Genomic DNA, 11,740 nt, shown 5'->3' with positions numbered 1-11,740 from the left:
GGGAGGCTGCGCGAGGGGAGACGCCAAAAGGGTCTTCAGGCTGAGGGAGCGGGAGGCAGGGAGGGTGAGTGCAGGAGGCCGTGGGGCCCACGGACTGAGGGGGTGGAGGTGGCGGGGGGGGGGGGGGTCCCGCGGGAGCAGGCCCAGCTCGTGGCCGGGGTCCTGCCGGTTGCTCTCCATGCACACGGGTAGGCCCTTGCTCTCCCCATCGCACTGTGAGCCGGTGGCCTTCAGGGCCACCCGTTGTGTTCAGGACGCCCACCTGAGTAAAACAAGATTTGCATTTTGCATGCGCCCATTTTCTCCCCTCGGATGCAAATGCAGCACAATGCAAACCCACCCCCTGGGCTGCTGTCGGAGCGGGACTTTGCTAAACAGAGGGAGGAGATGAGAGGCAACGCACACGGATAACGGGCTGGAGAACTGTCAGGTTGGTTCCTGGAGCAACTCAAGATGGCAAAGCTTTGGCCCATGTGCCAGCTATTGGACCAATGCATGAGCTCTTAGTCCTCACCTTAAACCACCTCTTGCACTTTCTTATTCTAACGGGGACATTCAGACCTTTCTGCTTGGTGGCCGGACATCACTCATGGCACCATTGTTGCGGTCCCCCTCAAGTGGTGCCTTCTGTAGTGGTAAGAATACGTTGACATTTAAAGAAATACATAATATGAAGGGGACAGTCTGTTGTAACTATCTGCTCATACTTTCTCCTGCTGTCTCCCAGCACCAATTTCTGCATATTTTGACTCATGTTTATTCTTCAAAGTTTGAAGCTCTAGTTTGAGAAATTGGAGGGGATGAGCTCCTACCAGGAGTGGTTTCTCACCAAGCAAAAAATTCCTACACTCTCCTTTAGTGGAAATGAGAACTTCAGGTTACATGTTGAAACCCATATTTTTCCATACTAGCTTTCAAAGCCAGGGCTGATAAAAATCTTCCCTTAAAGCAGCTCTGTCTCTAGCTGGTTCATCACTTTTACCGGCTTTTTTGAGTAACCTAGACCAGACATACATAAATTCAGTCTTTTAGAAAGTTCTCAGCCTTGGGTGAGTCTTTGCATTAAACCCGCTTCCACTGGGGATTTTGGTGCCTGTCCCAGCGCCTCCCATGCAGCATCATGTCCTGCCACAAGGCCAAGCCTCGCCATCACACGTAACATCTCCTGCCTTCCCAAGCTGTGTTGAAAGCTGGCAGTGGAGCTTTCCACATAGTATCTTCCCAAATAGTCTGTCCTGTGAAGAAATTTCTGTTAAAGTCAGAAAACACGCCACACTTGAGAATACCTCAGTGGCATTCGGTGGTCATTATAACCTCCATGAGTAAGTCCTTGGGTCTGAGTCCATGTCTGAGATTCTTATAGCTCTGCTTGTAAATGGCTTCTGTTACATGGTAGAGTTTTCAAGCAGGGAAAGGTGTGCTTTCCATGGGGACTGGTGGACACCACAGTCTGGTCCTGGCTCTGCATCGACACCCTTTGCAGAGACAAAGTGATGCTGATGGTGGAACCAGGATGAAAAGCCCCTGCAAGACATCGCTCCCAATGACGGGGATGCACAGAGGGGTCTGCAGAGGTCAAGGCGGAGGATGAAGATACTGCTAAATGGGAAGCGACTTCTATCACTGGGAGTGCACAAGAATAATGAGAATTTCTTTTCCTGATTCAAATTAAACAGCACTGTCTGTAACCGGCAGCACTGTCTGTAGCCTACAGCCCTGGGCAAAGGCTGGGCCAGGTCCACTGGTCCTGGTAGAAGCTGTTACAGTCACTGGGAACGGAGGGTAAAGCAGCTGTGTTTTGGGGGCAGAGGGAGCATCCCTCCTTTCTGATCCTGTGCAGGAACATTCGCTACAGTCATGCCATGGGCGTCTTTTCTTGTGAAGGAGAACATATGATTTTGAAGTGACCATCGTCAGGGCTGGGAATGGCCCCAGCACTTCCCATGCTGCATATCCCGGTGTGAGAGGGAGCAGCTCTTTCCCCTATGTGATAGGAGGTGCCGTGGCATGGTTTGGTCTCTTGTACAGCGGAGCCATGTCCAGGGAAGCAGAAACTACAGGTTTCCATTGGCTCTGGGACCCTGCTGCCAGTGGATCCATCACCAACGCTGCCCGCTTCCACCAGATGATCTGCAAGTAAACTATGTGTATTAGCTCAAGGGGTTTTAGGAGTACCTTTTACAAAAGAAATGCTCTGTACTGCTACACAAGAGCCTATAAAGAGCTGCTCCTGGAATGGGAGAGGACACCCCCCTCCCACCTCTTTGATAAAGCCCCCGGCACCGTGTGTTGTATGTAATGCATCGCCTACACGCTTGCACCCAGTCCTGCCAGGAGAGAGCTGAGGGGGAAACTGGGAAGTGCCTGGAACAGGGATGCTGGAGGTTTAGCACTAAAGAAATTACAATATTTATAACCTTATATGTAAATTATCTTCTAATTAAACACTACTTTTGTAGCACACGCAAATGTGATGGCGCAGCGTGGTGTGAGGTTCCAGAGCTGCAGCCAGCACAGCGTGGCAGGCTGGCTGCCCGCAGGACCCACAGCACTCCGCAGGCTGGACGCTGGCTGTGAAGGGCTCAGCTGTGTCATCTGAGGCCTGAGAAGCAAGGTTAGACTAGGAGTATTAAAGAGGACACAGTAAATCTCTTTGAACCTGGCAGCTTCTCTTAAAAGCAAGCATTCAATGCCACCGTGTCCTTTGGCCACAGCAGACAGGAATGGCTTGAATTACCGTTCTGCTGGAGAGTGGCTCCAAGTGACACACCAGCTCGTGGGCTTTCTCTCTGTGATTTTTGACATCCAGTGTGACTGGCTCTGAGGTGCACATATGTGAACATCTACGTGTATGCATAAATAGGTAAGTAGACAATTGTTTTTGTAAAGGCAGGGGAGGAGAGGAGGAGGGAGAATACAAACACCTTCTCTATGTTGGCTTACTCCATGTCATCCTTTCCCTGTCTTTCCTCCTTAGCGCAAAGTCTTGCAAAGCCCCTCTGGCTCCTGAGCTAAAACTCTGGTGTTTGATCCTGCAAGGGAATTCAGCCGCATCCTTTGCCCATTTGAAGGAGCAAGTAGCTAGTGGTACCGGGCTTCTCGCCAGGCAGCAGCTTGCCCCAGTGCAGCCCCAGTTGCTGCAGTTGCTGTGGAAGCCCTGGGGCCTGTGGTGCATTTTGGAAGAGGATCGGCTTCTTGCAACTCCCCTGCCTGTGGCTGGGCTGCCCCTCAGCCTGGGGATGGAGACTGGAGAGCTGGTGGTTGATGCTGCTGCTCCAGCCCCTGCATGGCAGGGGGAAGCTGTGCCTGTGGCTTTGCAGAGTGACTGAGGCGGGGGTTACGGTGGAGAACCGGGGCACAGGAGCCCAGTCCTGCCCCTCTTCCAGGCTCAGACTGAACCACACAGCATGTCACCAGCTTTACTTTTCCTCCCTCCCCTTGTGAGCTGGCCCTGCTTTGTGTCCGTCCCAGCCGTACCTGGGAGCCTGTCCACCACAAGCTCCCCATCCTCCCCCAGTCCCCCCAGCGCTCACCTTTGGAGGAGTCCTCCCTGCGGTGGCAGGTCCCCGCGCTGGCTTGGCAGGAGACCACCTCTCCCTTCCTGCGCAGGTGGGTCCAGCCCAGGAGCAGGAAGCAGACGAGGGCACAGAGGCAGAGGCCCAGCAGCAGGTACACCACCAGCCACGGCTCCTGCTCCATGCACGACTTCGGCTCCAGCACAGCCGCTGGTGGCGAGGCCGTGACCAGGGTGGCTGGCGGAGCAGGGGTGGCCCCCAGGGCACCCGCTGTGGGGCAGGCAGAGAGGGGTGTGCTTAGAAACCCTTCAGGCACGTGCTTCACGCTACTGAATTTGTGATAAGGGAAGTGCTAATAGCACTTGTGCGCTCCGCTTGGAAAGAATTTGCAAGCAGCTATGCATCGCCTCTGCTTGCTTGCGTTTCTTTCCTGTGCCGAGGTTGACGAGAACCCTCCCCACACCCCATTCCCACCCTCCTCCCTTCTCCAGTGATCGCATCTCAACCCCAGTGTGGGACTTGTGGATGGCAGGGAGAACCCTCCTGCTCCCACTCCCCTGCCCCGAGGGCTGGAGGCGACTCAGCAAAGTGGGAAACGCAACGGCCGACCCTGCCCCGGCTGGTGGGGCCGAGGGACGGGTGTGCAAGTCACTGACACGCAGAAGGGGAAACACGCCCCGTGATGGAGAAAACGTGAGAGGGACGGGGGCCCTGGTTTCCTCTTCCCTGGTCCCAGTGAAACGGCAGCACGAGATCGCAACCCCCCAGGACAAAGCAGAGAGGATTTGCTGCCCCTTCCCTCGCTTCGGTCCCATAACCTGGCCCCTCCTCCAGCCCAGCCCCGGGGGTCCTGCCCCACATCCCCGCTCCACCTGCCCCCAGGCGCAGCCTTACCTTCACAGGACGGGGCACACTGCTTTGGGTGCTGCCCGCAGACCATGGTGCAGTTGATGCAGTTGTTCAGGAGCTTGTCATAGTAGAAGCCGGCTTTCCTGTTGCAGTCCATGGACTCTGCGGGAGGGGAGCGAGGTGAACACGGTGCCCTGAGCACGTCCTCCTCCCCTGTCAGTTGAGCACAAGGCTCCCACACCACGGCCCTCCCACCACCCCGGGCACCTGGGTTTGTGCGAGGACGAGCCCGCGGCTGCTCCGAACAAGGTCGCAGCTCCAACGGGCGCCAGGTGAGACCTGCACGCTGCTGTGAGTGCTGACAGCGGCCCCAGCGCTGGCAGGGTGACAGATCCGCAGGTTTTGAGGTGGTGTTTGGCTCTGTGAGGAATGCCGGGGAAAGGCGAGGAGGGGACGATGCGCAGCCAGACATATGCAGCTGTACCCACCTGTGGCACGGAGCTCCGGGTTGCTGCTCTTAGAGCTGCCGCTGCCCTGCAGCTTGCACGGGTTCTTGGGACACACCAAAACCTGCCCGAGCACTGGCTCAGCACTCCGGGGATGGCATCTCCTCTCCTCAACAGGGAGGCGTGACTTTTCACTGCATGCAGCCGCAGTGCAGGGCTGGGTCCCCTGTGCCCTGGGACAGGGTGCAACAGTCCCAGACAGCGGCTCGATGGGGAGGGAAGGGGCCATGCACAGGGCTGTGTACAGGCTTTGGGTGCAAAGTACATCGTGTCTCTTCTCCTCCCGACCTGTTACCACTACACCTTGATGCCTGCCCCACACAGGGCTCGCAGGTACAGCCGTGCAAAGCTACAGCTTGAGTTTGTCGTTATCCACATTGACTGAACCTGCTGTATCTCAAGGCATGGCCTTTGGAGGGTGAGGTGTCGCTGCTGGGGGGATATGAGTGTTGGTGCAGCTCTGGGAAGGCTCCCAGTGACCCCCAAAAGGAGCAGTGCAGAGATGTGCATCAAGCACTGGCACAGGCTGCCCGGGGGCGGGGTGGAGTCACCATCCCTGGAGGTGTTTAAAAAATGCATAATGCGGTGCTTAGGGACACAGTTTGGTGATGGACTTGGCAGTGTTGGGTTAATGGTTGGACTTGGTGATCTCAAAGGTCTTTTCCAGCCTAAATGCTTCTATGATTCTGTGTGGGCAACTGGATCCTGGTCCGTGCTGAGCTGTTGCCAGACACCGCTGGGAAGCTCTCACGTTCTCTGGCGTTTTTGGCTCAGAGCTCTGTTAAGCTGAGCTGGCTCGGAGCCTGCCTTGTAGTTCATCCCAGCACCTGATCCCCCTTCCCAGCTTGGCCCCATCGCTTGGCACGCAGCCCAAGGGCAGCCCCGCAGCCAGGTGCCCAGCACTCACCGCACAGCGCAGCACACCTCCTCACTGTGGGCCGGCTGCATACAAGGCTGCAGGGGATGCACTGGCAAACGAGGGTGTCCCAGTACTGCTGGTCTGTGCAGTTGTTCATGGCATCCCGCCCGACGTGCGTCCCATCCATGGCTGCAGAATGAGAGGCCAGTGGATACGGGGTGGCCACCACCGGGCTGCCCTGTGGCACCCCGTCCCTTCGCTAGGGCTGGGACCCCTGGCAGGGGGACACCCGCCTGTGCCCCACCTCTCTGGTCCTAGCCGTGGGCAGGAGCGTATGGCCAAACCTGCTTCAGGCTTGGCAAGCTTTTCAAATTATAAGCCTCCAGGAACGTGTCCTGTGCCAGTCCCAGGGGACGTGCAGGGAAGACACCCTGGCTTACAGGTGGTCCTGTGCTGTGCCCTGCGGGTCTGGGGACACACGCATCTGCCCGCAGGGGTAAGAGCAGTGGGAACCGTTCCTGTCTTTACATGCTTTTCTGAAAATAACAGAAACACGACCAGAATGACTACTGGCAACATCTTCTGAAACAATTTTGAATTCTGGAAACTTCTGAATTCCTCTGTGACATCAGGGCAGTGCGTGCCCTCCTGTGTGTAATTTCTGACATCTTTCTCTGGTGTCCTGGCATCATAACGAAACCCGATTTTGATGTGTAAATCTCCCCTGAGCAGCAGGAGGGACATCTCTCTGGGGGAGCTTTAAGCGCTGGTTTCACCCGCGCCAGCTGGGATGCCTGGAGAGGGACGTGCTCTTGTCCCTGCAAAGAGCTATTTGTCACATGTCTCTGCCTGCAGCCTCACCTGTGCCACTGCAGGGTTTGGCCTTGGAGACAACCTGAGTGCCACTGTCGGTCCCTGCTAATGCCCCACTGCTCAGCAGTGCCTGCCGGCATCCCGTGCCGTGCCATGCCGTGCCATGCCGTGCATGGGGTCTGCAGCAAGCAAGCTTGAGCAACTGCAGGAAGCACTAACCCAGCACCAGGGTGGCCGTGGTGGAAATGTGCCATTTGCTGACTGAAAGGGCTCGTGGGCAACCACATCCCTCTGCGGAGCCGTGCTGGGGAGCCGCAGCTGTTTCCTGCACGAGTGGACGACACTGATGCTGATGGGGCCCAAAAGGTTTAAAGCTCCTCGATGCTGCAGCATGGCGCTGGCCTTGGCGTGCCCAAAGGCTGAGCCATTGCCTTCACAAAGCCGGACTTTGATTTTTGTACAGCCAAGCCCCTGCCCTCTGATGGGGATCTCTCCTCTCACTCTAGGGCTTGGGACCATGCGGCAGCCGGGCACTTTGCGTGTCCATCTGTCCTGCCGTTGCCTGCGCAGCACCCTCCCTTGCAGCTCCAGCTGTGAACTGGCTCCTACCTGGGGCAGCACCTGTAAAACCCTTCCACTCTAAGGGATAAATCCACTCTGCGCAGGGATGCTGCCCTTACAGTCCCAGTTGTTCAATTAACATTGCTATAAAATTAAATAATTACTTTCTATCAAGCTGACTGAAGACGTTTCCCAGGGCAGAGCGAGGCTCAGGCTGACGCTCTCCTCAGATGCTCTTTGAAGATATTTTGTACCCAAAGAAGGATGAGAACACCCCCAGGGGTGGTGGTGAGCCCTGGGGATGGCGGTCAGCCTGGCCACGCTTGAGCTACAGGCGGTTCCAGGTGGGATAACTGCATGGGAAACAGCGATCTGGGGCTGAGCCGGGGGGCTGCAGGGTGGGCAGCTCCTTCCCCACTGCTGCTCTGCTGCGAGGGCAGGTCCAAGGTGGTGTTTGGCCCCATCTAGGAAAAATCCTGCCTGGTGGTGGAGGGCAGCCTCAGGGTGCTCCCAGCATGGTGTAGCTGGGCTTTGCAGCTGTGCGTTTTCCAGCAGGGGCGGGTGTATCTCCCCTTCTGTCTTTGCACCCACCAGGGACCAGCACCCCAAACTTCCCTATGGACCCCTTGTCCAAGGCATTAAGCGACCATTTCACCTCCAGCTCCATGGCACTGATCACTTCTGGTGAAAGCCCTTTGTGGTGGCTCTGCTCCTCCAGCAAGAGCCTGGGGAGAGCCTCCGCTCCCTGCCAGCTCTCTGGAAATGTCACCGTGGCCCCGAGCCCTGGCACAGACAAGCCCCTTACCCCCACCTCCCCATGCAACCCCTCCATGGGGTGACTCACATTTGACTTTCCTGCGGCGTCTAGTCCCTCTCGGCTGCTGCCATTGCACTGCGAGCTCCAGCCCCGAGCCCACACATTGCTCGGGAGGTTTATTATTAGAGATAGATTTGATTAGTGCCTGGGCCATGTGTTTCCTGGGGTTTCCCCTTATCCCTTCGATGCAAATCTGCCGTACGCACAGCGCATTGCATTGGCTCGCTGGGCATCCCTGGGCTGCCAGGGGTGCGGGGGCCAGGGAGGGAGGCACCCTGCCCGGCTCAGTGTCACCGGGTGCCGGGATGGGGGTCCTGGACCAGGCACCTTGCAGAGGTGGGAGCTCTGCACCACTTAGCAGGGGTGGGAGCTCTGTAGCACCTGTCCTTGCATTGCCTGGCTCCAGCGGGATGTTTTCTCCTGCAGAGAATGACTTCTTGCTCTGTAGAGGAGGCAGCTGCCCTGAGCCAGGAGAGCTATTGGGCAGCCCTGTGAGTTACTGCTTTCCTGGGCTTTGCCAAGAAGGAGCAGCTGTGTCAGAGCAAGAGGCCACGCAGCCACAGGGGATGCCAGTGCACGGGGCTGCAGGTGGAGAGCAGCAAGACCCCCTCACCAGGGCTCTGTGGCCCCAGGGGCAGCATCCCACCAGCATCGCAGGGCACCGAGGGCCAGACACCCCCGCCTGCCAGAGCAGCTGCAGCTTACCCTGCCTCCAGCTGGGACCAAGCATGGCACTGTGCACCCATCCTTTCCCTGTCCCCAGGACAGTCAGCCCGTGCCCCTGGCCTGTCTGCTGCTCACGACACGTAGAGCATCCCATGGGCCCCAGTAAGATGCTTTAAACCTGCTTTTCTCTAGTGCATCCATGTCCTGGAGGCAGGAGGGCTGTGCTGCCCTGTCCTGCATGGGCGATGGGGGTCCCAGCCAGGCTTGGAGCCTGGCACTGCCCTCGCTGCTGGCAGTGGAGGTGTGTGAAGCATTAATAACACAGCTTGGTTTTCACAGAGAGAAAGAGCCACCTCTGTGCTGCTGGCAGTCTCCAAGAGTATAGCTGTATATTTATTTTTAGATCTTGCCTCACCCTGCAAGTGGAATGGGCTTGATCAGCAAAGCTGTGGAGGAGTAGCCGGGCGGCACCACTTGGAGGTGGGATCCAGATCGCACCATGGTGCTGAGCACGCCTGCCCCGGTGTAGCCAGCACGGAGGGAGTGAGCTGCCATCACCACCACGGCTGCCCTGCTGCCTCTGGCCAGCAAAATACCCCGGCTGCCTCTGGCCAGTGGCACGATGCTGCAGAGGGAACATGTAGAGAAAGCCAAGCCAGACTGGGCCGTTACTGGTTTCTCCCTTCCCAACTGGCAGCGCATTCGTTTCTGGAGGTTTCTCCCCCTTTCCCGCAGAGGGGCTGGGCAGGGCTGCGCCGTGGCCGTGGCTGTGCCACCAGGAAGGGGCGAGGGGCACTGAGAGCACATCAGGACAGTGACTCAGCTCGGTCTGTCGGGACCTTTCTGCAGAAGCAGCTGAAGAGGGAAGGAAGAAGTAATACCTGCTACTTTCTATAAACATCAGTGGGGCAGCATCAAGGTTTTTTCCGTTTCGTTCAAAACCTCCAACTTTGTGCTTACCATGGTGATCTGCAACCGAGAGAGACCAAAAGGCCGCTTGCAGGGTGTGATGCCCTGTGTCCACTGCAGGGGCGTTGGGGGCTGAACCTGCTCACAGGGAACAAAGTCCAAAGCAGAGGAACTCAGCACCTCGCGGTTGCTCAGCCCCGCAGTGGCTGGATGTGGCCCATCACATCCCAGATCCTGCGGGAGGGAGGGAGCCAGCATCAGCGTCGGCACCATCCAAGGGACCACAGGCCTTGGAGCGAGGGCTGGGAGCAGAGGCACACCATGGCCACAGTGACACTGCAGCACCGGTGCTGTGCCACGTGTCGTGGCTCTACACGTGCATCTGATGTGAAGGATGGGATCACTGCTGGGCTTAAGTCTCCCGCTGGGAAAACCTGTGGAGGTCCTGGGAGGGAGTGGGAAGGCAGAGGCATGGCTGGGAGCGGGGGCTGCATGGTGCAAGGGCTTGGGGGAAAAATGCACCGGTCTTTGCACGTAGCAAAGGGTGGCTGTCCACGCACAGCCTCATCCCGCTGGTGCTGTGCCCCAGGGAGACGGTGGAGCCCGTGGCCCATTCACCTGCAAAGCTAAAGCTGACAGCAAAGGAAATAATGATTTGGCATTGCCTGCACTGCTTGAGCGTGGCGGAACGTGGCCCTGGAGCGATGGCCCCAGCCCTGCCCTCCGGCTCTCGGGGTTTTGCAGGGGAAACCTGCCTCTGAAAATAGCAGTGGGAGACTTGCAATTTCCACCCTAGTGTGCCTTCAAGGGGGAAGTGAGAAGCACTTGGGGGTGGTTTGTCCCTCCTCACTGAGCAGAGATCAGGCAGCGTGATTTCAGCTTTAACATTCTCGGTGTACGCTGTGACCGGAGCCCATCTCCTCAGCCATGCACCCCAGCAGTCCGTCCCTCCGTGCCCTGAGAAGCCGTGCCTTCTCGCAGCCACTGAGAACAGTACGTGGCTCTTAAATGCCTCCAGACATGGTCCCCATGAGCTGCCATCCTGCAGCAAGGCCGTGGCTGCTCCCTGCCCTGCCTGCTCCAGGACACAGGCAGCATCGGGCAGCAGCTGCCAGCACCCTGTTCTGGGTTCCTGGGTTAAACCCTTCCTTTGCTGTGTGCCACTGGTGGGAGAGCATCCATGGCTCTGTTCCCCATGCATCCTCCCAGCATAGTGCATCCCTCTGCATAGCTTTGCATACCACAGCATCCCCTCTCCACTCTCCCAACGCAGATGGGTTTGCATCCTTCAGCACCCACCTGCACACGGCTCCAGAGGTGCCACAGTCTATTTGGGGTGACAGGGCTCAGTTTTGCCCTGACAATAAAGTCTTTTTTCCTTCTGGGCTCTTGCCCCAGTGGCACTGCTGCAAGGAGAGCTGCAGGTAACAGGCAGACAGGGTGGATAATGTTTGACTCCGGAAATTTTTGGGGGATGCCTCGCCTTCCCTTTGAGCAGGTTTGTTGGGATATTTTCCCCAGCCCACTTGCCTTTTGCAGTCCCTCTGCTTGGGCAGGGCTGGGCCTGGCCCAGCCATTTGCTCACACACGTGCTCCCTTTGGGACCTGAAAAAAGGGGCCGTGGCGGGGGGAAGGGGAAGAGGAGTCATTTTGGGTCGAAACCAGTAACAGTGAGACTGGGCTGAGCACAGATGGCTCCGAGCACGGCTGCTGAGGACTCATTTCTTTCACCCTAATTCCCTGCAGACACGTACTCTTGAATGTGCCGGGGTCAGGATGTGCCCATCCCCTGCACTGACCTCTGTGTCCTGCCACTGCTGCCCATGCCTCGTGGCAAAGCTCGGAGCTGCTACGTGACCAAAGCCACGGGCTTGCCGGTGCACAGCAGCCAGCGCCACTGCCTGGCTTTTTGGCATGGGCAGGTGCACGGCCAGGGCCGTGGTGGCACACCGGCTGCCTGCACCCACGTGCAGCTGCAGAACCATGGCAGTGCCACGGCCATCCCGTTGGCAAAGAGCCACCACAGAGCGCTTGTGGTGCTTGTGGCCACATCTCGAGCAGCCCTGGCTGCCCGCAACGCCCGCAGCGCCGCAGCCCAGGCGGGAGCCGAGGGCAGCGATGGAGCAGCCTGGGGGGCCGGAGAGCCCTGGGGGGCAGCTCCAGCTGCCCACTCGTGCAGCCCAGGGGTGCCCACCCTGCACCTAGGTGTGACGCCAGGCCTGGCTGTGCTCCCGGCTGTTTGGTG

General features: G+C 57.9%; 1 protein-coding gene across 1 annotated transcript; it reads right to left on the bottom strand.

The window, feature by feature from the left end:
- Nucleotides 1-263: 263 nt before the first annotated feature.
- TNFRSF13B (TNF receptor superfamily member 13B) lies at nucleotides 264-8,078 on the bottom strand. Its single transcript, XM_005435665.3, has 5 exons — nucleotides 7,948-8,078; nucleotides 5,778-5,918; nucleotides 4,410-4,526; nucleotides 3,534-3,785; nucleotides 264-2,130 (listed from the first exon to the last, which is right to left on the bottom strand). The coding sequence occupies exons 1-5, from the start codon at nucleotides 8,072-8,074 to the stop codon at nucleotides 1,856-1,858; spliced, it is 912 nt and encodes a 303-aa protein (XP_005435722.2). The 5' UTR covers nucleotides 8,075-8,078; the 3' UTR covers nucleotides 264-1,855.
- Between the last annotated feature and the right edge of the window lie 3,662 nt (nucleotides 8,079-11,740).

The sequence above is a fragment of the Falco cherrug genome, chromosome 4 (assembly GCF_023634085.1).
Source record: "Falco cherrug isolate bFalChe1 chromosome 4, bFalChe1.pri, whole genome shotgun sequence".
Lineage (NCBI taxonomy): Eukaryota > Metazoa > Chordata > Aves > Falconiformes > Falconidae > Falco > Falco cherrug.
The sequence above is the reverse complement of the archived record's forward strand: the minus strand, read 5'-3'. Positions and strand labels throughout refer to the sequence as shown.

Coding starts and splice junctions, on each gene's coding strand:
- TNFRSF13B (XM_005435665.3), bottom strand. CDS start 8,074: ATGGCCCAGGCACTAATCAAATCTATCTCTAATAATAAACCTCCCGAG. Junction 5,919..7,947: donor ACGCCGCAGGAAAGTCAAAT/GTGAGTCACCCC, acceptor CTCATTCTGCAG/CCATGGATGGGACGCACGTC. Junction 2,131..3,533: donor CAGGGAGGACTCCTCCAAAG/GTGAGCGCTGGG, acceptor GTTTACTTGCAG/ATCATCTGGTGGAAGCGGGC.